Source organism: Mya arenaria, chromosome 2, assembly GCF_026914265.1.
Source record: "Mya arenaria isolate MELC-2E11 chromosome 2, ASM2691426v1".
Lineage (NCBI taxonomy): Eukaryota > Metazoa > Mollusca > Bivalvia > Myida > Myidae > Mya > Mya arenaria.
In genome coordinates this window covers 35,516,631-35,539,357 of record NC_069123.1, presented here as the reverse complement: position 1 = coordinate 35,539,357, position 22,727 = coordinate 35,516,631, and the positions used below count along the sequence as shown (strand labels likewise).

The 22,727-nt window shown below is 32.3% G+C and overlaps 2 protein-coding genes across 9 annotated transcripts in view; one reads left to right on the top strand and one right to left on the bottom strand.

Annotated features, from left to right (window-relative positions):
• The first annotated feature begins 678 nt into the window (after positions 1-678).
• Positions 679-11,970, top strand: LOC128219875 (ERI1 exoribonuclease 2-like). Of its 2 annotated transcripts, XM_052928014.1 has the most exons (9): positions 679-749; positions 2,431-2,504; positions 2,657-2,737; positions 3,659-3,786; positions 4,680-4,824; positions 5,571-5,671; positions 7,158-7,239; positions 7,815-7,900; positions 8,238-11,970. In XM_052928014.1, the coding sequence occupies exons 1-9, from the start codon at positions 724-726 to the stop codon at positions 9,987-9,989; spliced, it is 2,475 nt and encodes an 824-aa protein (XP_052783974.1). In that variant the 5' UTR covers positions 679-723; the 3' UTR covers positions 9,990-11,970. The 2 variants fall into 2 exon arrangements, with proteins under 2 accessions (XP_052783974.1, XP_052783983.1); XM_052928023.1 differs by lacking the exon at positions 2,657-2,737.
• A 1,494-nt stretch (positions 11,971-13,464) lies between these two features.
• Positions 13,465-22,727, bottom strand: part of LOC128206119 (uncharacterized) — a 36,122-nt gene continuing 26,859 nt past the window's right edge. For 4 of the 7 annotated variants that reach the window (XM_052908383.1, XM_052908413.1, XM_052908432.1 and 1 more), the window contains 5 exons: positions 22,276-22,327; positions 21,636-21,722; positions 21,283-21,374; positions 18,310-18,334; positions 13,465-14,816 (listed from right to left, as the gene is read on the bottom strand). In XM_052908383.1, coding sequence (XP_052764343.1) covers positions 14,637-14,816; positions 18,310-18,334; positions 21,283-21,374; positions 21,636-21,722; positions 22,276-22,327 — 436 coding nt within the window. In that variant the 3' untranslated portion in view covers positions 13,465-14,636. Of the gene's footprint in view, positions 14,817-18,309; positions 18,335-19,244; positions 19,261-20,112; positions 20,128-21,282; positions 21,375-21,635; positions 21,723-22,275; positions 22,328-22,727 lie in introns of all 7 variants that reach the window. The other 3 variants (XM_052908404.1, XM_052908392.1, XM_052908421.1) reach the window with 3 other exon arrangements.

The window sequence follows — 22,727 nt, the reverse complement described above, 5'->3', positions numbered from 1 at the left end:
ACTAGCTGCAGTAAAATGTACATATAGTGCCAGGCTGCAGTTCTATGGGGTTGACAACTAGATTTAAAATGGAAATTTCCTTAACATATATCAAACATTCGTAAGAAAACTTGGAAACAGCTTAATGGTTTAAAACGAAATGTGGTGAGGTGTAGACAAGAAATTTGAAGAGGTACAAGACAGAGCCTATTTAATTTAGATTGCATTTCTTTTTAAGTGACATTTAGTCCTCCAGTTTTATTTTTGATAAATTGTGATGCTTTCGTTATAAAATTATAACAGATAGTCCTGTGAGTATTGAAATCAAGCCGTTTAACGAGCACAAAGCGTGTGAAATGTTTTTGCTAGAATATGCATATTCTCTTCAATTGTCTCATTATTGAATCGACTGATGTCATGTGCATGAACCCGTTTTATAATGTCCGGGACGGTGCTTGTAAGTATGGGTGGTGAATCTGCCCATGTAACTTATTTCAACAGAATCCGAACACGATTAAGAGCAATACTTATCATGAATATGTGTCAATGCAGTGTGACCTGATCAGAAGCATGCATGATTTCTACTATCTCAGTTTATCATAAACAAAATATTTTATCAAGACGCAGTCTCAGTCAAGAAGTGTTGTCTGCTTCGCAACCGCAAGCGTCTAGACTTCGTAGATTGGCATATGTGAGCGCCTGAGACAATGAGAGCTGTCAGCGGTAATTTTGAAGAAAAAGAAAATGAAATCAACGAAAGAACTTGCCAGGTTTTGATATTTGACAGCCTCTGAAACAATTTGATTGTTTAAAATTACCTTATCGATCAAACAGTTTTAATCCAACCGGATTTTGTTAGGCAACAAAGACGGAAATGTAATTGTCATGTATTTTCGCGATATTTGTTAGCGATGTGATTAGTAAATAATTTGCCAAGAGTTCTTGTAATTTAAGGCGATATTTTAAAAAATATCAACTTTTTTGACGAAAAACATGAATTAAAAAAATAAGTTATCCGAACTAATGACAAATAATTGTTTACACCTATATGGTATAGCTCTACTACAAGTACAAATGATACACTAAAAATTCCACTTGCCTTGAATATTACTGGTCCATAGAATTACCGAAATCCCCTAATTACCGGAATCTACCGAAATCTTATTAAACTATACTTAAATGTTTTTTGGGGTGTTTTAAAGCTTTAATATATGTAATGTACTAAGAGGTAAACCTTTATAATCATGTTTCCATATACAGAAAGTGACAAGGATTCCGGTAGTTTACAGGTCGGATTGCCGATTATAATGATTTGACCAAGCTACCGGAATCCCCTGAGAAATAATAATTAAACTATACTTAAATGTTTTTGGGGGGTGTTTTTAAGCTTTAATATACGTAATGTTCTAAGAGGTATACCTTTATAATCATATTTCCATAAACAGAAATTGACAAGGATTCCGGTAGTTTGCAGGTCGGATTGCCGATTATAATGATTTGACCAAGCTACCGGAATCCCCTGAGAAATAATAACTAAACTATACTTAAATTTTTTTGGGGGTGTTTTTATATGTAATGTACTAAAAGGTATACCTTTATAATCATATTTCCATATACAGAAGCTACCGGAATCCCCTATGACACTAAAATAAATAACTTATGATACATCGAATAATACTACCGGAATCCCCTGTTTAAATGTGTATTGTGTGAATTACCAAAATAACTGAATTTCAATACTGTTTCAAGTATTTTTATGCTTGAATATAGAATAGTAAGAGTTTTAATCTGAAAGTGACAAGGATTCCGGTAGTTAACGATGATTATGTTATGACCAGGAAACTAAAAGAAATTATTTCCACACATCATATTGAATTATGATACTATTATCATGTTGATTTTAAATAAAGTGAAAGGAGAACTGTTGGACTGTTAAATCGTTGTCAGTGTAAAGAACTTTAATGTTCCATTCTATACCTTTTTATTGCTTTGCCATTTATTTATAAGGACAATTATTGACCATGTGGTATACTGTCATTGAGTTGAAGTGTTATTTTAAGGGACTAATACTGGTCTCTTACCTTGTTGTACATAAATTGTCAAATTCAACACAGCATCCATCACATGAGTTTTAATTTTTACTAGTTTTATTTGAACAAATATTGAATGTCATGTGATTTGATGATATTTAAAAAAGCAAGTGGTTTTGACAATTTAGCAAGAAAGTTATTAGGGCACCCCACTTGCTTTTTTAAGCAGTAGTCCCCCAGAACTGTTGGGGCTGTGGTTACAATTGACTGGTGTATAACTGTAACACCCTTTGGGTTAAGGACAGCGCCAAAGCCAAGGGGTTGTGAAGAATCACCAACAGTTACTGTTCATGTCTTGAAATCTCAAAATGCTTTTTTTGTATATATATCTTTTTTAAAACTTGCTTCCAAATACTTGCAGAGAATTGGGTCTGATTCGGAAGAGGACATTGTCAACTTCTGGCATCAACTTGAGGAAAGGGAGTGCAGCCAATGGTATATTCTTAAATTTTTGATTTTTTGATGGTTTATTTTGAGAAAAAGGTATCGTTTTAAAACGTTCAAGAAATCAAAACAAAATTGGTACACATTAACCTAGAGACAGTTAACACATGAGTAGTTTATGAGGAAATAATTTTATATTTCAGATCAGCCTTTTAAATACTTGATTGTGATAGACTTTGAATCCACTTGTTGGCAAGACGGGAAGTTTAGGACACAAGAAATAAGTAAGTCATCCAACTGGATGCATCTATTTTTGGTCGTCTTCCCAACAGCAAAAGCATAAGTATGTTACCAAAACCTTTTAATGACAAGTCCATGTCTGGTGATTTTTTATAGATTTGGTTACGTTTTAACACAAAACACGCCAGCATGCAAATTTCTTACTTTAACTTTTACCATCTAGAATCAAGCAGTTCTTTTATTTTATATCAAAAGAATCAGTAACAATGTATAAAACAATTGAATGCTAAACAACAATTTGAAATAGCACTTTTAATTATATGTCTGACTTTTGAATTGGTATTGGAATAATCAATTCTTGTTCATGTTTGATTCCAGTAGTTTATTGAAATATAACAGTGGATTATGTCTCGATAACGTTTGTAAAAGTGAGTTTATGGAAATATAATTTCACTGTTTTCTTTCTACGAGTTTCATTGTAAAAATGTTAACATAAAGGCATAAAATGCCGGGAGAAAATGCAATGACTTAATTTATCATTTAAGGGATGATGTCATTTGGTTGACATTTTGTGCTTTTTTCCTACGAAAAATCAATTAAATTTTGTTTTTGTTATATTAAAAGCATGAAATAAAAAGAAAAAATGTTGTTTTTTTGAGTGTAAGATTGCAACTTATATCACCTCGTGAACACAAAAAGCAAAGATTTCACTTGTTACAAAGCCTCTTGTGAGATATTACTTTTGGTGCTCATTCTGTGAAATATATTGCATATATATCTTTAAACTAAACCAACAATTATCGTCTATATTATATTTTTTAGCATTTGAGAAGATTTCTCAAACTGCAGAACTGTCAGAGTCAACATTTAAACATGCAATCTGTGATGATTAAAAAAAAAAGTTGTTAAGTTAATTTGCTATGTAACATAAATGACATGTAAAAGTTGACCTTTTGTGTTTTCAGTTGAGTTCCCTGCAGTGCTATTGAACACTGAGACCGGGGAGATTGAGAGTGTGTTTCACCATTATGTTCAGCCCCAGGAACAGCCTACTCTCAGTGCTTTCTGTAATGAACTTACAGGCATTACTCAGGTAAGATGAGACGGTACATCGGATCTGATACCTCAAAGTATCTGTTTTACATTGATGTTAAATTGATGTTAAATTTTGATGGCTGGTGACCCATTATAATTTTATTATCATATAAAAATTTATTGCTTGCTTAATAATAATTGCACATTGTATTTTTGCTAGTTAATTCAAGGGAAATCAAACATCAGAGGATCTATTTGGCAATTTTTCAAGGCCCAAAAAGCATGTTGTTTTTTATTTTTTTTTATTTTGGTGTTTTCTTTTGACCATGGTGTCCTGGTACTTCCCATTTGACTGCCGGAAATGTGCCATGCTGCCCAATCTATGGCTCTCTATAAGAATAAAAAAAAAAACAACAATCTCTATTTTCTTTTCAATTGAAGAATCTGCCTTTGAAAAGCTGTATTTATTGATGTTGAAATCATAAGGATATAGTCAATTCCCCAAAATACCAGAAAACAAAATCCTCAAAGAACATATTTAAAACCAAAGCCAGTTAATTTAGGAAACGGGTTAGGATTTGCACACCCAGTTTAAAAAAATCCTTCAAATGCATTACAAACATGCCAGTGTAAGCGTGTAGAAAATGACATGTCAGATGTCCAAGGTGCCCATTTAGAAAAAAATATACCATGTCCAGTCCTGAAAGAAACACTGAATTTTTATATCATTACTCAGTGCCTTCTGAAGAGAGCTTACATGAATTACTCAGGTACCAGTATATAGACTATGTATCTTGAAATCACCTAGTTTATTGCCAGTTTGTCTCTCAAGTAAAAGTGTAATATTATAATCCCCCCAAAAATGATGTAGGACGAGGCTTACTCTAATACTGCATTTAGGTAATATATTTGCTTTTTATGTGATCTTTCACATGTCTGCCCTTTTTTCAGGAGCAAGTTGACAATGGGATTCCAATTAACCTGTGTTTGAAGCGTTTTTCCCACTGGCTAGAGGGTCTGAGGCGGGAAAAAGGTGTGGTCCTTCCTGGCACCCATGGAGACCGTACCATAAACACCACTAGTGTAACTTGGTCAGGTAAATATACATGTGATTCTCCCATTGGTAAGAGGGTCTTTGGCAGGAGAAATGTGGTTCCTAGCACCCACGTGGACTGTACCATAAACACCACTTGTGTCTCGGGTAAAAGTATGTATGAGCCTCAAAATGGATACGTCTGGGATAAAAACATGTGGTCCTTCAAAGCACCGCAGTGACCATATTAATAACATCACCAGGGTCTTTGGTGGGAGAAAGGATTGGTCCTTCTAGGCACTCACCGAGACCATACAGTAAACACCATCAGTTTTCCTTGGTCAGGTAAAACAGTTTCTATATGTTCCAGATAGTATTTATTTGTACGAAAGCCTAAGGTGAGTAAAATTCAAAATTCATGAAGGAATGTGACATTTCAGATTGTAAAAATAGCTTTGGAAAAATGGCTTTAATATCAAGAAAATATGTATGGTTTAGACACTTGTATGGCACATGTCAATGTAAGTTGAGGTTTTGTTAGTGTGTAGATGAGGTTGATCAGTATGGAAGGTTAATGTTTTTTTTTGCATTTTTAGTTGGATAAAATGTGATAAACATATTGATATTTTTTATTGTGTTTATTTGCTCAGAGAGATGTTGAAATATTTAAAATTACAATGTCATCATGTTCACACAAGTTAATTGCCTTGAATGAGAATTAATTGATATCAATAAAAAGTCAGAAAATTATACTGATTAATGTTTAAATCTACCAAAATTATGTTGTAAGTTTTGCATTAACTTTACAGATTGGGACCTGGGGGTATGTCTGCAGTATGAGTGTAAACGGAAACAGATCCTGCGACCTCCACAGCTGGGCAGCTGGATTGACCTGAGGGCTACATACAGGGTAAAGGATACTGACAGTATTTACCATACAATTTTGTAAGCACATGCCCAGTCAGGCTATTGACCTGAAATACCCATTAACAATGTAAAAACAAGATCCTCAGACAGAACAGCCTTGCTTTCATTGTAATTTGATCAGTCAGTCTGACTTACTGAAACTTGCTTTTCCAGTTCATCTATCTTTTCTCTTCTTTTTTTTATCTTGAGTGCTTTTTGAGCCTTTCATTTTAGTGTTGCTTCTTCAAAATATTGTAAAAAGACATGTTTGCATGAAGAAAAGCTTTTTCAAGGAGATTAATTAGAATAACAAGATTAAATTTTAAGAAGGTTTTTTACACACCTGTCATAAAACATTTTAAACCAGTCAGTGTGCAAGCATTAAATTAACATACATAAATAAGGGTCTAGTGAAAGTAGTAGATAACAGATAACAACAGCTACTTAATTTTGAATAGAATTGGTTTTTTTCCCCAAGGAAAACACTCATCAGTTTGGGCTAGAAATTAAGAATTATATTTGACAGACTAGCAAACAAGTCGACTCGGTCGATTGTTGAGTTGGTAATGTTGTCGACTGCACTCAGAGTGTGCTATATCTATTTTTATGGTAGCATTTAAAACAAAAGAAATATCACAGTTACTGCAAGACATATCGATGTTGAACGATAATCATAACATGCTCTGCAAAAATTCAGTGCTTGGAATGGTTAATGGTATTCTAGGGGTTATGCTTAAGAGTTATAGAAGGGTGCTGCACCCTGTCTTTTTTGTTAGCACCCTTTGTCTTTATTGAGACCAGTATGTGCACCCTTCTGCCTTCATAGAATTATTATCTTAAATCAATTATTTCTTTCATTCAGATTCCTTATAATCTGATTTTTAATACATATTCACTAAGGCACTTTATATAAATATCTCGCAATTGGAACCTACTTTGACTTATATTAACCATAATTTCTAAAATTTTCTTTCAAATTCATAATTTTCATAGTATTCACTGCCTGATACAATGTTCCCTTCCCTTATTGCCCTGTCCCCTTTCTGCAGCACCCTTAATTGAAACTTTAAAGTATACCAGTCTTACATGGCCAGTGATTCATTTTCAACTAACCATGAATTTCTGATGTAGCGATGATCAAATACAATTGAATAATCGTCGAAGGGAGCCCAGCATCAGTAATAATCAATTACGATCTTCAATAAAAGATAATCATCAAACTTAAATTACTGTAATTTATAAACCTATAATAAAAGTATGTGTAAATTATCATTTGTTAGTATGTGTATATTATCATTATTTTAGTCATAACATCATATTCACACAATGTTCTCTGCTTCAATTTTATATAACATGAGTCATTCCTTCAATTTATTATAAATTTTGTCCGATAATGCAACACTAACTTAACTGTGTTCCTTGTGCTCGTATGTTTGGTGGATCCTAAAAAACGTGGTTAAACTATTGACATTTTTACAATTTATTTCCAGAAGTTCTATGACCGGAAGCCCAATGGTCTTAATGGAGCTCTTCAAGATGTTGGCATCACGTTTGAGGGGAGGGAGCACTCAGGTATTTCAAACTAGATTTAATCACAACTGCGAATCAATTTGCCATATACATGTACTTAGCTGTCACATTGGTATCTTCAAATCTCCGTGCGATGTAAAATGTTCACTAAAATGTGAATGTTGATTTTAGTAACACCTAAGTCCTAAAGATTAAAAGATTTTTAAACATGGCCAATAAAAGTAACTAGAAAGCTTTATGCCCATGATGTAGGCATAAAGGTTAAGCAAATTATGTAAATCAGGAATTTGAGAGGGTGAGAGTTGTTTGGTGGTAGAGGTGTCCACCTCTCACCCAAGATTTTGTGGGTTCAACCCTCAATAAGGATACCTTCTCATGGCCTCTCAAAGTGGACACAAGTGCTGGTTCCTTCCCAGAGAACAGATTCTAGCATGATTCTATTAGATTTCAGTGTTCCTGACAAACCAGCGGTACCTTCGTATGACCTCTGAAAATGGACACCATTATTGGTATTTGGCCAGGAAAAGGACTCGAGCATGTTTTTATTAGCTGTGAGCTTTTGTCACATTCAAGCTAAAAGAAACAAGCTTTAACATAGTGTTCTGTTATTTATTCAGGTGTGGACGATGCCAAGAACACAGCCAAGCTTGCCTACCGCATGATCCGAGATGGGTGTGTGATGAAGGTTACAAAAACACTCAAGGTCAAATGATAGAATCTAATCACAGTGTTTTAGTTGTAGTTGTTTAAAGAATGTAAAATATGATGTTATTTTTGTTCTTATAGTATATCATGTAGGTTCATTTCTTGTTTGTGTGTGCATTGTACCAGTATTTTAACAATATTTCTCAAATCTGTGATATATCAATATGTTGAGTTTATCAATTTATTTTATGTTGTTTTAACACTCTTTTGATATTGTTTATAATATGTAAACCAAGTATTTTAATGCTATGTATTGAATATATATGTTTACTCTGTTAAATGTATTTTATTCAAAATAAAACTTAGGATTAACACATGCTTGTTTTTTCTTTCAGACCCATGAAAGGTCCGCCAGTTGTAATCCAGCCATTTCCACAAAACTTGCCAACAATCAACCCACATTAGCTCAAACTGTTGCTAATAAAAATAAGTCAAGTAAAATGGTATCAGCTCTTACACCAAAAAAATCCAGTCCGAAATACACCTCTCCAGTTAATAAAAGAGGCAATTCTGAAATCAATTGCAAAGTAAAGGCAAATACAAACTCTCCTATAAGTGTGCAAGCAGAGAGACTGGTAAATAATCAATCAAGAACAGTATCTCTGATGAATAACAAATCAAAAACAGTGGCTCCAATAAATAATCAATCAAAAACATGGGCTTCTGTAAATAACCAATCAAAAACAATGGCTCCAATAAATAACCAATCAAAAAGAGTTGCTCCGATAAATAACCAATCAAAAAGAGTTGCTCCAATAAATAACCAATTAAAACAAGTTTCTCTGATAAATAACAGATCAGCAAAAGGAACCCCTAATAATGATCTCAAGAACACAAATGAAAGAACAACTATACAATTCAACAAGTCAAGAACACCAACAAAAGTTATTTCTGCAGTTTTAACACCAAAGAAATCAGCTGGATTAAGTGTTAGAAATGTTACAGCTTCAACAGATGGTCTAAAGATTCAAAAGGAAAGTTTTCACAAGTCACCTGCTGCAAAGTCAAATAAGAACACACCATCAAAGACTTCAAGATTAAACGGCACTTACCAGGTGAATTCCCTTCCAGTACAACATACGTTTCTTAAGAATGTTCAAGGAAATCAGTTGCCTTCAAAGAAAAGAAAAGAGTTTACACCTGTGAAATCAAGTGGGTATGGAAATTCACCGGCTAGAAAAGCACCGAGGAAAATTTCACCAATGAAGAAGTTATCTGTTAAAGACATTTATGTAGATCCAGTTTCTGATACTGAGAAAATGGAGGTTGACAAGTTTGTAAGTAAATGTAGTCCTGTTTTGAAACCAGGTTTAAAAGAGAAGAATTTGAATGCAAGAGAAACTATCGGAAGTGTATCCAAAAAAGACAAGTGTTTAGTAGTTAATCAAGCTCACAAACCTAACACAGAATTCAAAGTTCCACAAGCATTACCTGTTAGAAAATCTGAACCCACCAAGAGACTGTCCTTCAGCACGTCAACCCCTCAATCTAGAAGAACAGAACAGAGCTTTAATGGTCCAAAAAACTGCAGTCCAATTTTAAATCCACCATTTCAATCTTCAGATTTACAAACACCTTTGTCCAGAAGTGGTTCTTTGTCAAATTCAACTTTCAAAACCCCTAGCAATGCTTCCTCAGTGGTGAAAACTCCAAACAACTCGACCATGTTCAGAACACCTGGCTCCTCTGTATACTCTGGTGCAATAACCATGAATGGCAGCTCAAATATCTCGACCAATGGGAATCTGTCATGCATGAAGATAACTCCGCCCCTTTGTAATTGTGGGCGTCGCTCTAAGAGAAGAATGGTCCAATCGCCGGGCCAGAACATGGGGAGATTCTTTTTCAGCTGTTCTGTGAGGAAAGGGATTGGCTCAACTGATGGTTGTAAGTTTTTTAAGTGGGAAGTAAATCCTATGAATAATAGATCATTAAATAGTTCCAATGGGTCAAGTTATGTGTCTAAACAGTTCACGCCTGTGATGAAATATGCTTCATCATGTAATACATGCACACCTTATGAAAATGTACAGAGACGAAACCTTGGTGTTAGAACAAATTCATGTCAGAAAGTTCACATAAGGTGAAGTGATGTTGAAAATGATGATTTGTGTAATAGGAGATTCTATACAATATTATTTACTGGAATATACTCATATAGGAGGTAAGTACATTGTAGCATAACACTTCTTTTAGTATGCTCATGTATTTTAAGTGACGTTTCAAGTTAGAACAACTGCTTTTACACTCACTCATAATCAAATGAAATGTCTCCCTTTTGATTATACAAAGGTAACATACATTTGCCATCTTAACCTTTTCTAAATAATTAGGATAGTCATTTTGCAAGAGACTACTTTGATTATCATGACATCAAAATACCCGTTCAACATGAGAAGCATAGCTACAATGTGAGCAAATTACAGTCTTTGGAATAACTTTCATTTTTTTACTTCATGCTCCTAGTCCAATGCTGGATGTTGAATACGGGACATAGCAAGGAAAAATATTTAGATATTTATTTTTTCAATACTTCTTCACAATGTATATTGAATGACATATTGTGTTATTTGTAAAATATTTGTTATATTGTGTTCATTAATAGTTAGTGGGTTGAATTTGCTAGCCTACTGTACACAACTTAAAACAGCCCTTGTTCATATATTTCGTAAATGTACTAAATATAATCTCGATGATGTAGCACTCTTAAAAGTCTCCCACATGTACACATGTGCATACAAGTATTGTTTCATAATCTCTGATATCTGATCTTGTTGTTTTTACCAAGATGTGTCTCCTACATTTGTTACATATTATTTGACCCAGGGTACAACATTTTAATTATTTAACTTTTCATCATTATGATTGTATAATTATTGTAAATAAATGTACATGTAGCTTAAATGGTTGATATCGCATTAACTGTTATATGTATGATAATATTGAGTCGCACAGTATCTTTTAGTTAATGCCTTTAGGCAATGCTATATGGTAACTTGTATACCTTATCGACGTAGTGGTATCACTAAGCCCCTACTGCACAAATTTTGCCTCTTAGGTGTCTTAAAATGACTTGCTTTTGTAAGAATAGCAGAGCTCTTTACCTCTTTCTTTCTTTAACACTATAATTTTATTGTATTTTAACAAGGACGTATCAGTTCTTCTGTTGTGAGATTGGCTGAAAATAGGGTCATATGGAAAAAAAAGATTGTCCAAAGTATAAAGTTTTTGGCCTTATAAACAGACAATTTTTGCCACTTTGAAACACGTTTGAAAAATGTCTGCAGCGATTTGTATAAAACTTGGATAAGTTGTTCACAGGTTATCTTTGAGATTGTTTTCACATTTAAATGATTTGATTGGAAATAGTAATTATTGGATAAATATTGACCAATCAAAATCATTTCGTCTAATTTTGACCACAGCAAAAAGTCATACGATATTATACAATTTGATGCTGTATTTTGATACCATGTTAAGCTCGTTTTTGTTTTTGAACAATCTGATTACATGGATATTTTTGTTTATTTTGATAACTTGAATGCTTCAACAGTGGCACATGATTCATTTTCCTTGACAACGTCACAAAAATTATTATGAATTTGTCTCTGTTGTTTTTAGCTGACTATGTTGAAAGTCATCCCCAGTAAGGTCTGACATAAGACCGGTACTTATTCATGGGGTTGGTATTCAATATTCAACTTAAGTTAATATTATGTTCATACATCATTGACTTCATTCACTCTATTGGTCAGTTATTAATAACAAGTAATCCGATTAGCTGCATCGTTCTTAGATTCAATATTGAATACAGCCATGGGTTCATAATTGAATTGATATTGATATGCATTATTTTATTTACTATTCTTAGCTTCTTAACTTTTCTGTTTCAGTCTCATTGTAATAAACGATTTTAATGTATTCTGTTCTTTTATTTACTGATATGTGAAAAGAGCATGTTTTCAGTTAATCATAATGTTTTGTAGAACCATTCATTAAATTTCTATTCTGCACTGTTAATGAATTATGCACATGATTTTTACCATATATTTGTCTTAAAACATGTCTTTCAATGAATTTGTTACAATTCTGAACGGTAATAAAGATTTTGAAATTGCATTTGGACTTATACATTTATTCTCTGACAAGTAAAATGTTGCGTTATAATATGTATTTTGTGTCTGCTTCTACACCTGACAAAATCATGAAATTTAGGTTTACCTGTGCTACTCATGTTCCGATCTCATTTTGGAAGCACTCTAGGTCAATGTCAATTCAAGGTCAAGGTCAACTCTAGGTAATGGAATATATTTTCAAAGCATTCTAGGTCAAGGTCAATTTTAGGTAAAGAAATATATTTTCAAAGCATTCTAGGTCAAGGTCAATTCTAGGTAAAGGAATATATTTTCAAAATATTCTAGGTCAAAGTCAATTCTAGGTAAAGGAATATATTTTCAAAGCATTCTTGGACAAGGTCATTTCTAGGTAAAGAAATATATTATCAAAGCGTTCTAGGGTCATTTCTAGGTAAAGGAATATATTTTCAAAGTGTTCAAGGCCAAGGTCAATTCTAGGTAAAGGAATATATTTTCAAAGCACTCTAGGTCAAGGTCAATTCAAAGTCAAGGTCAATTCTAGGTATAGGAATATATTTTTAAGCATTCTAGGTCAAGGTCAATTCTTGGTAAAGAAATATATTTTCAAAGCATTCTAGGTCATGGTCAATTCTAGGTAAAGGAATATATTTTCAAAATATTCTAGGTCAAGGTCAATTCTAGGTAAAGGAATATATTTTCAAAGCATTCTTGGACAAGGTCATTTCTAGGTAAAGAAATATATTATCAAAGCATTCTAGGTCAAGGTCATTTCTAGGTTAAGGAATATATTTTCAAAGTGTTCAAAGCTAAGGTCAATTCTAGGTAAAGGAATATATTTTTAAAGCACTCTAGGTCAAGGTCAAGGTCAATAATAGGTAAAGGAATATATTTTCAAAGCATTCTAGGTCAAGGTCAATTCTAGCTAAAGGAATATATTTTCAAAGTGTTCAAGGTCAAGGTCAATTCTAGGTTAAGGATTTTATCCTTGTATTTTGCTTAACTCATTAACTCTTGTGAAAATCAGGCATGGTCAAAGTCACAAAAAAGGTTTAATGGTTTGGCCTTGCATTTTTGTATCTCATACAATCATGGAAAGGTATAGATAAACAGAAGTGTCGTGGTGAATAACAGACATTAATTTCCTAGATAAAAATGAGATTAATCAAGATGTCACCTAGAAGTAAAAACTAACAGATCCCATTTTCTTTCGGCAACAGCAGGTCAAGGTCAGAAGTTAGGGTCATGGTTTTCCCTTTTGTGTCCCATCCACATTTTTCCTACATCCCTCAAGAGATAGATGTGTCAATTGCGATTTTTCATGACTCATACATGTGACGAGGGAATATAGCCTCATTCTCTGTAATTGAATTTGGGTACATATTTTATCCATACGCATGTATCTTCAACCAAACTAAATGAATATAGCTTACAACCACCATTTTGATGAAAAAGACAAAAGTTTGATACATTTTTCATCTTTAATTGTCAAACAAAACAATAATATCACAGACAGAATGAAAAAGTAAAATAAAGAGACTGAGTAATAATCATTTCATAGGACACAAGGTAATTCCCACAATTTTACAAAAAGTAAAAATAAAGAGAGATTTTAATGTCAATGAGGTCATGGAATAGCTATCACAGACATAACACAACATCGGTACATTCATATATTTTAGGTATTTACCCCGGAGCCATCTTATTTATTCTAAACTACGAGCAAATATTTTGCAATTAATTTTTCAAGAGTTTAATTAAATTAGAAATCCAGTCCCAAATTTCTCAAAAATTCTTAAACGTTACTCACTTAAGTATCTTATAATCATTTCACAAAATTACTTACTTAAATATGATTTCCCTTTAGAGCCTCAAAGCCTTTTAAAAAGAGAATATTACTCAATTTATATCAAATCAAAAATAGGGTGCTGGTGTTAATCCTGTTCTAGAGGACTTAAGATGTTGTGGACCTGGATATAACATGTAACTGAAATTCTGAATTTAACGATAGTTTATCATATGCCTGGTTGACAAGATGACTCCCATAGCTTATACACAATACCATTTTCACCATAAATACACAATACACATAATGATATTTGGCATTCTTTATACATGTAGCTGTGTTATCTCATATAGCACAAATTAAAATAAATGTGTTTTTATAAGTTTAAATTAATGAGTTATACTACTAAATTTTTACCTTTATCTTGATTTTACTAAATATAAAACAAATTAAAAATTCATGATTATCATGAGAGATAATTTGCTTTGCAAGTCCAAAAACTCTTAAGAATATAAATATAACACATATTATAGCAAAGAAAAAAGTGTGCTTCGCTTAATCCTGTTAAAAGGGGCTTAAATTGTTTCATGAAATTGGGGCCATGACCATAGCTTCATTAACCTAGAACACTGTAAAGTAAGTATAAATGCTTATCTGAAATGCTTTCTCTTTGCAAAAATATATGTTTATGTCTTGTGCACTGACAATCCATGAATAAAATGATTGAGCTGAATATACAGATGAAACACAAACAAACAAAGGAATAGACCAATATTTGGAGAAGTACTCTAGATTTCTTTAATTAAATAAAAATGACTTGGGATTGCTCGAGAATTTGGCGCAAATATGTGAAATCAGTCGAGCACATGTCCTATGAGGTTTAGAAGTCTCAGGCGGTCGCTGCAGGAGTAAAGCGCGGAGTTGTCCCCCCCTGGAGAGATGCGCGGGACGCCGTAGACCTCCGGCCGATAGGGGTTGTAAGCCGGACGGGCACGGCCAAGCACTCCAGAACTTTTAACGCTTTCCTTGATTCTCTGAAATATTCGTACATAGAACGATTAGTTATTAATCACTGTGAAGATTTCTGCATTGTGGGCCGATCTTATCAACAAATGTATCATACTATGATTTTTTTTCGAATATTTTATTCTTAAATGGAATGAAATATATTTTAAAAAATTAGTTTTCCTGGAAAAACAACACTAGGCTTTTTACAATTTGCAAGTTAAAATTTTAATTTGCTTTCTAACATTCCTTTAGTGTTGGACTGAATTTCTTAATCTTAAGACATCTTGTATTATAAGATGCGCCCAGTTTCCGCATATAAGTGTAAAACATGATCTTTAATATATAAAGATGTATTACATCTATTTTAATTCATAAATGCATAATAATGAATAATTTTTTAAGCCAACATTATATATAATTTACATATAAAACCAATATCCTATTTTGATGACTTATGGTTTCAAGAGACTCATTCACGTTTTAAATTATCCGACACTAAAGAATAAATTTTGTGAAAAATGTGAATAGCATGCTTGTTACAATGATATAACATCATCACAAGTTCAAACAAGAGTTCTATTGTAAAGATATATTGAAAAATGTGACATATGCTCTACAATTTTTTTTTTAAATAAATGAAATGATTTAAGACTTAAATTACAAAGTTCTGACTTAATGACTTTTCTAAAGTCTGATTTTTTTTGTTGCCATCATAAAATTCGTGAAAGAATCCCTATAAACCGCCATGTTGGACACTATGCTATTATAATATTTTGATAACTTTTTTCTGTAGAAGTACTTAAATATTAATTTGTATCTAGATTTCTTAACTCTAAAAGTTTATTACATTCTACTACCATTTATTAATACTACATTCAAGTGTGTCAGAGAATCAGAGTTGTTCGGTTCATGCAGATAGCTACATCATCAGATTAGCATGCAAATAATTTATGTCAGTTCCTTTGTGCATAGGTTATTTTGTAAGAGATAAAGTAAGTTATGATTCCAGATAATGACAGTAGCTTATCTTATGCAATAGATTATTATTAAGCATGTCGAAATGTAAAATACTAAAAGATGTGTATAGCAAGAGATTTTAATTTTTCATTACTCAGACCCGCCAAACCATTTTTATTTTTTTTATATTTTTAAAACGAAGAGAAAACTCTTTAACTTGAAAAAAATATTGTATTTTTGTTCGATTTTAATCCGTACCAGCAAAGTAATTTTTTGTGTATCTTTCATGATGATTAAACATTTATAGAACTGAGATTAAATTGACAAAATCAAATAACAAATCAATGATTGTTTTTGTATGTATGTAAATTTAAAAAAACACACCACATTTTACTTTAAACTTGAATGAAAGGGAAAATACTGATTAAGTCGCACAAATTGAAAACTTTTTTTTAAAAATTGTTCTCCCCCCACTTCCAATGTGGACAATAATTGTTTGAAAGTCTGATTAATGAAAACTAAAAAAACTCACCTTAAGATGGATTTTCATAGTAAATTATCACAAGTTATGAGTTAAAGTCATACCAAATTGTTTCTATGTTTAGCATCGACAGATGGATAGGTTTTGGAGTTTCCGAACATATTTTACAAGATCAATGATTTATCCGAATATTTCTAATTTCTTTGTACTGTAACTCTGACTACAAAACACAAGTGTAAGCGATATGCTTCATACTTGGTACTAGTATTCTTAGCAGTTGATATCAGAAAATGATGCATTCTGTTTGATTCCAATGATCAACACATTTCAATACAAGTTTTACTTTTATTTTGTAGTGGAAATATAACTAATGATTGAGAATAGTCCAGAATGGACTAAAGAGACTCTGTTGTCTATATTCTACATAGGATGTCACAGTCATTGAGTTTTTTTTTTTCAGGGGTTCATTTGTGTTTTTTTCAGAACAGCTTGATAGGGTTTTGAACTAGGTTTGACGCTAAACATAAAAACAAATTGGTATGGCCTAATATACATATAGAAAAATTAATTCATTTTCATGTCAATTCAGTAAAATTTTCTTACGATAGGTAAATTAACATTATACTTATTATTAAAAGGGAAATTTACATATAAATAAATAGATGATAATTGTTTGTTTCTGTGTAAGATCGCCATATATTTCACCGAGTGAGCACAAAAAGTATATTTACTTTTAGTGTTCAAGAAGTGAAGATTTATTGTGATCTAACACTGAAACAAGCATTTTTTCTTTCTATAATATGCCTAAGTGGGATAAAATGCCAATTAATAGTAGTTTTTCAGGAAAAAAGCAACAAATTGTATGAATCATAACATCATTTGGAAAATGATTCTGTTCAAATTGTGTCCCAGACCTGTCCACGCTAACATTGGAGTTGGATGTTAGAGCAGGCGAAAATTACAAAACAGCAAATGATATTTAATATTTTTACTATTCGGGACTTTATAAGCCACCAGAAAGCATATAATAAAGATATTTTCTCTATTTGTCAGCTTAATGATGACAAGCACAACTTAACATCAGAATATGTACAAATGCCAATGGTTTGGTGCTGTGGGGCGCTGGATGATGTGATACATGTACGAAGCTGGTGCATATGTAGCAGTACTGTGCTATGTTACCACAAATGCTTTTGTTTGCAATATGATACGGACATAATTTATGCATAAAATATGATATACTTTAAAGACTAATTTCTCATGTTTAATTATATCAAATGTAGCCATGTTCAGTCAAAATTTCAATCGAATTCTATGAATCAGATGTGACACGTGTCAGAAGCTGCCATCATTTTTCTAGCTAAGGCCACCTTGACCTTGATCTTTGGCCTTCTTACCCCAAATTCAAAAGTGGGCATTTTCTTACCATGACTAATATACATACCAAGTTTGAAGACTATACAACAAGTCATTAAATAGCTAATGAGCCGAAATGAAAGTGCTAGGACGACAGGTGACACAATGATCAATTTTGCATTATCCATCCATTGCATACGCTAACATCTGTGGTAACAGCTATTCATATTTATACATCAATGTTCATTTATTCATCAAGCATACAAAAATGAGTTGTGGTGTGCACTATATGAGGAGGACATGTGCTTCACACTTGGGGAAGCTGGGTAGGGTGTGGTCTGGGTGCTGATTGGCCAGATTTATTGGGCCTAAAAATAGAACCATTACATCATGCTGCTTAAAATAGAACAAATATATGGGGACAACATGCAACTTATATATCCAAGCAGGTTTTTACAGAAATCACTTTCAGCTTTTCAAGCACAAAAAAATCAATGAAATGCAAATAATATAATGTAATGATATTGTGCCATCACAATTTAGACTTTAATGATGATTTGATGGTTGATTGTAAATAAAACTAAGCAAAAAAAACACCACTCAAATTTGTGATAAAAAATCAAGGATTGAAGCTGAAATGAAGCTGCAAGTGTAACTGTACGACACAAATAATCATGGAACCGCATAGGGTATGACATGCACTAAGTCGAGGTTCACACGCAAACCTTTGTTAAGTCTCGCATAAAAGACCTTTAATCAAGATGGCAACAGTAATTAGGTTGAGAACATGTTATAAACATTTTATATAGACAAGGTAAATAAATGTTAAGGATTGTCTTGAATCTAGAGTTAAGCATCCCCCAAATTTGGTTAAGCAAATCCCAAAATTGGTAAAGCACCCCTCAAAATTTGTAAAGCACCCAAAATTGGTTAAGCACCCCCCGAAATTGGTCAAGCCCCACCCATAAAATTAATTTTTGATATTTCCCAAAACTGAATGAATAGGGAGATTCCCAAATGAGTGAAGCAGGTCCCCAAATCTATTTTTTGGAGTCTCCAAACACTTTAGTTAAGGCTTCTCCCAAATCTGCCCCCAGTGGGAGAATTTGTATATACTCATAGGGGCTTCCTCTAGGCATAAATTAAAGGGGCACAGTATAGGTTTAACCTAAATAGATGCAATTTTATTTGTTTCAATTTTAATGCAGTTAAAAAAATATTAGATTTTATAAAAGAGATAAATTTTCTATTTCTTTAATGGCTAAAAATATGGTATATATATATATATTATAATTCTTTTATCTGTACACAAATGAAATGCTTTTTTGTTTTGCTCAATAAAGTCAAATGAGGTTAACATTATAATGCATTAAAATTAAAATTAACTGCATCTATCACATGTAACCTATAGTGAGCCCATTTAATGATAGAATCTGTAATTTTGTAAACAAATTATTTGTTATACCTAATAAATGAAATATTATCATTTAGTAAAGATACAATAGAATGTACTATTAGTGACATGTAAAAATGTGAGGAAAGTTTAAAAGATGGATGGTTATTACATATAAGATGAAGGTCAACTCATATCTAAGAAAATAAATCATTAACAGAATGTTACTATTGGAATGAGACTTTTATTTTTGAGAATTTATTATACCTGTATTATTGAATCTCTGATATAATCAACAAACAAAATAATGAAAATCACATCTAGATGCTAAAAGCTTCTGTCATATCGTACGAAAAAAGCAACTATAAAATTTACAACATCAGTAAGCTAAGCTTTATAATGTAGAAAACAATAAACAAGAGCATTGTGAGGTGAACCCCATTGCTCATCTGTTGTTTTTTAATTTAAAAAGGGCATAACTCATTAATCATTAAAGCCAGATTATAATATAACCTCTACATTTACAGCCAATGAAATTGCAGATAGGCAATCATTAAGTACTAGGCTTAATCATTAAGAATTTCAACTTTTGCAGGTGTTTAAAGGTCCGCCCACTGACTCTGTCTGATACACAATCCCTTTGTCAGATTTTGCGTTGACAATGTTTCAGCCAATGTGTTTGTATTCTAAGTCAGTTAGATGACCTGAATTAAATCTTAATGATTAAGAAGGGCTCATTCCCAACGCTGACACTCTCCCCATTTTTAATCATTAAGATTTTAATTCAGGTCATCTCTGTTATGGACTTCGTTGTGTTGTCTCTGGCAATATATGAACCAAGCCATTCATTTAAATTTCCTTAATTTTCCTTAGTTATGGTCAAAGATAAAAAAATCAACCCAACCATGAGGCCTTCAACAACGCCATGGCTATGAAAATTTATTATTCCTTCTTCAAAAAAACATAAAAGTTGTTAAATGAATAAATGGTATTTAAAGTTATGCAAATGATAGAAATTTAATATTATAATAATATATAAGCATAGTGGATACTTGATATTACAATTTCACCCGATTAAAAGCTAATCAGAAATGATATTTTTTATATTATTTTATGCATTTAATATAGTATTTACTTTCTCTCTCTCTCACTGCATAAAACATGAAATAAAATATTGAAAAGAGAGTGAAAATTATGATTGTTAACATATTAAAGCCAAACTTTTCTGTTTTAAAATGGTTAAAAAAAAATATCAAAACCGTAATACAACACTTTTCAACCACCACATGGGTTTTTAAAACATAAATCAACGCTAATATCACCACCATTGTTATAAAATTAAATGCACACAACAATTAGATAAAAATGAATTTATATCAAGTTTGCATTGGCGTCCTTAAGAGCTCCTACAAGATATGTTTCACAAGTTTAGCATACAATGGGCCGATTATTCAGATTTTTATCAAAGTTAACAACATTGTCAACTTCATCATTGTTAACTTTCAATTCATTTCTACTCTGAAAGTTTTAAGAATACACCTGCGATCTGTTATATTTTAAGAAAGATTTGAGACAACTGTTTCAGATTTACTTGTTTGACTAAAATAAATCAGGGATCGAATTTAACTTTTTTTGGTGCTTTAAGAGAGTGCTAAATTTTCAACTCGCTAAACCTGAAACTCACTCACATTGTTTAAGTCAGCCCTTTGTGTTTGCTAGGAAAAAATACATTGTACAGTATGGAGAACACTGTTTTAAGGCATATTTTTATTGTTTTAATGAATAATCATGTAATTGAACATTAAATGATATCATTATATATGTAACACTAACAGTCCAAAATTACTCTCTCTCTGCCCATAGGGTAATACATCGCTGATTTTAAATCACCACTCGTAAAAAACTTGATATAATTTTTGTGAGTGTCTTTAAATTCAACTCACATTTCCCAATTTTGACTTCCATTTTGTGAGTGTGCAAGTGCTAAATTCGAACCCTGTAAATGACCCATCAACATATTTCACGTTTAAAAGTTAACAACGATGAAGATAATTTCTGCAGAATTCTGAACAATTGGCCCTATATGACCATTTTGACACAATTGTAGCTCTGCATGATAATATTTTGGATTAATATAGCTGTAAACAATTTAAATTACAACTATATAATACCTAGAAGTATAATCAAATAAAATTGAAAATTTCAACTCCAGAACACTTTCAAGAATTAAAAATGACAGATTTGCACAAGCTCTCAGAATGCCAATAAAAACTTTGACGGGACAAAACACATTCATGTCACCCACCTGGCAAGAGCCCCTTCCACTTTGTCTCTCTCACGTAGAGCACGCATAACGCGCTTGTCTGTCAACTTGAGAATGGTGAAGCTCCTTGCAATCTGAAAAGAGGGAGACCATGTTTGGCATCAGAATATTTCTATATACACAAAGAATCAAGTACTCAGTCTTGTTTTTGTAGATGAGTTTAGAATTGATATGTAAATACATGTAATATATAGCAAATTTTGTAAGAGACAGTGCTTATAATTGGCTTTACTCCCTAAGAAGAACTCTTACTTATTTAAATTAACTCCGACTTAAGTACATAGTATAACTTGGTTGTAGAAAATTGTTACATTACTTTAAAACTTTCTACCTACCATAAGTCTGACATACTCGCTGGGGTCCAGTTCCAGCATCTCCAACAAGAGCCGAATAATCTTCTCATTCTTCATCTCCAGGGTACCCTACAATGTTTTACATAAATATATGATGAACAAGAGGAGTGATGCTGAGCACGCAACAACGCATGTTCATTATATTCAGAGGAAGATGGGGCATAATTTGACAATTATTGACGCCAGAATTATCAGCCTTACTTTACTATACATGTGCATATGAAAACCTGTGTACTAAGCTTCATTGGAATATCTTGAACATTTTTTGAAGTTGTGGTTAAGGATGATGCCAACAGCTATCATAAACCATAGCTTTTTCTCTAAGAAAAACAGACAAGCTAATATATGACAGAAAGTTCTGTATTTCTATCACCTAATTAGGTAAAAAGAAAACTTTTTTGTAATCCAATTAATGCTGTACATAAATCTAACCTATGTCACTGTTTTTATTTTGACAGGTCAGAGAGTATGCGAGTAATAGAAGTTTAAGTTCAGTTAGTAGAGCACCTGTGATGCAAGACCTGGGTACTGGAATTGATTCCTTGATTAGCTGCATACTTATCTGAACCTGTCTCATTATACAACTGCGACACGTAGAATAAGACATGCAAAGCTTCCTTACCACACTGATGACAGCCTGTGCTCTTATGTCTTCATCTAGGTCTTCCAGACGCCTGAAAAACAAAGCATCTATGTTATTGAAAATACATTTATCAATTAACATATAATTAGCCTAATTTCAATTCAAACACAGGAACAATTATGTATTTATATAATAAATAACATCGCCATCATTAAATAACGTCATTATGTATTTTTTATATAAAACAATCTTTTGATATTACAATATAAATGAATAGCATTGAAAATGTGCCATGATATATGGCAACCTTTAATATATTTAGTCCTGTAAATCATCAAATTAGTACTGATGATAAAAATAGAACTCATGTACATGTTACTGAAATTGATAAATACTCGTCAAGGATCGTTTTTATCAATTAAAATGAACTTTAATAAATTCCTTATTGTATTCATGTAAAATTTTCTTTTTCTCTTCCACAGTCTGTTAAT

What these genes read in the sequence shown, in the direction of transcription:
- LOC128219875 (XM_052928014.1), top strand. Translation starts at nt 724, where the DNA reads ATGAAATCAACGAAAGAACTTGCCAG. An exon ending in AACTTACAGGCATTACTCAG is followed by an intron (nt 3,787 to 4,679) that starts GTAAGATGAGAC and finishes CCCTTTTTTCAG; the next exon opens with GAGCAAGTTGACAATGGGAT. An exon ending in AGGTTACAAAAACACTCAAG is followed by an intron (nt 7,901 to 8,237) that starts GTCAAATGATAG and finishes TTTTTCTTTCAG; the next exon opens with ACCCATGAAAGGTCCGCCAG.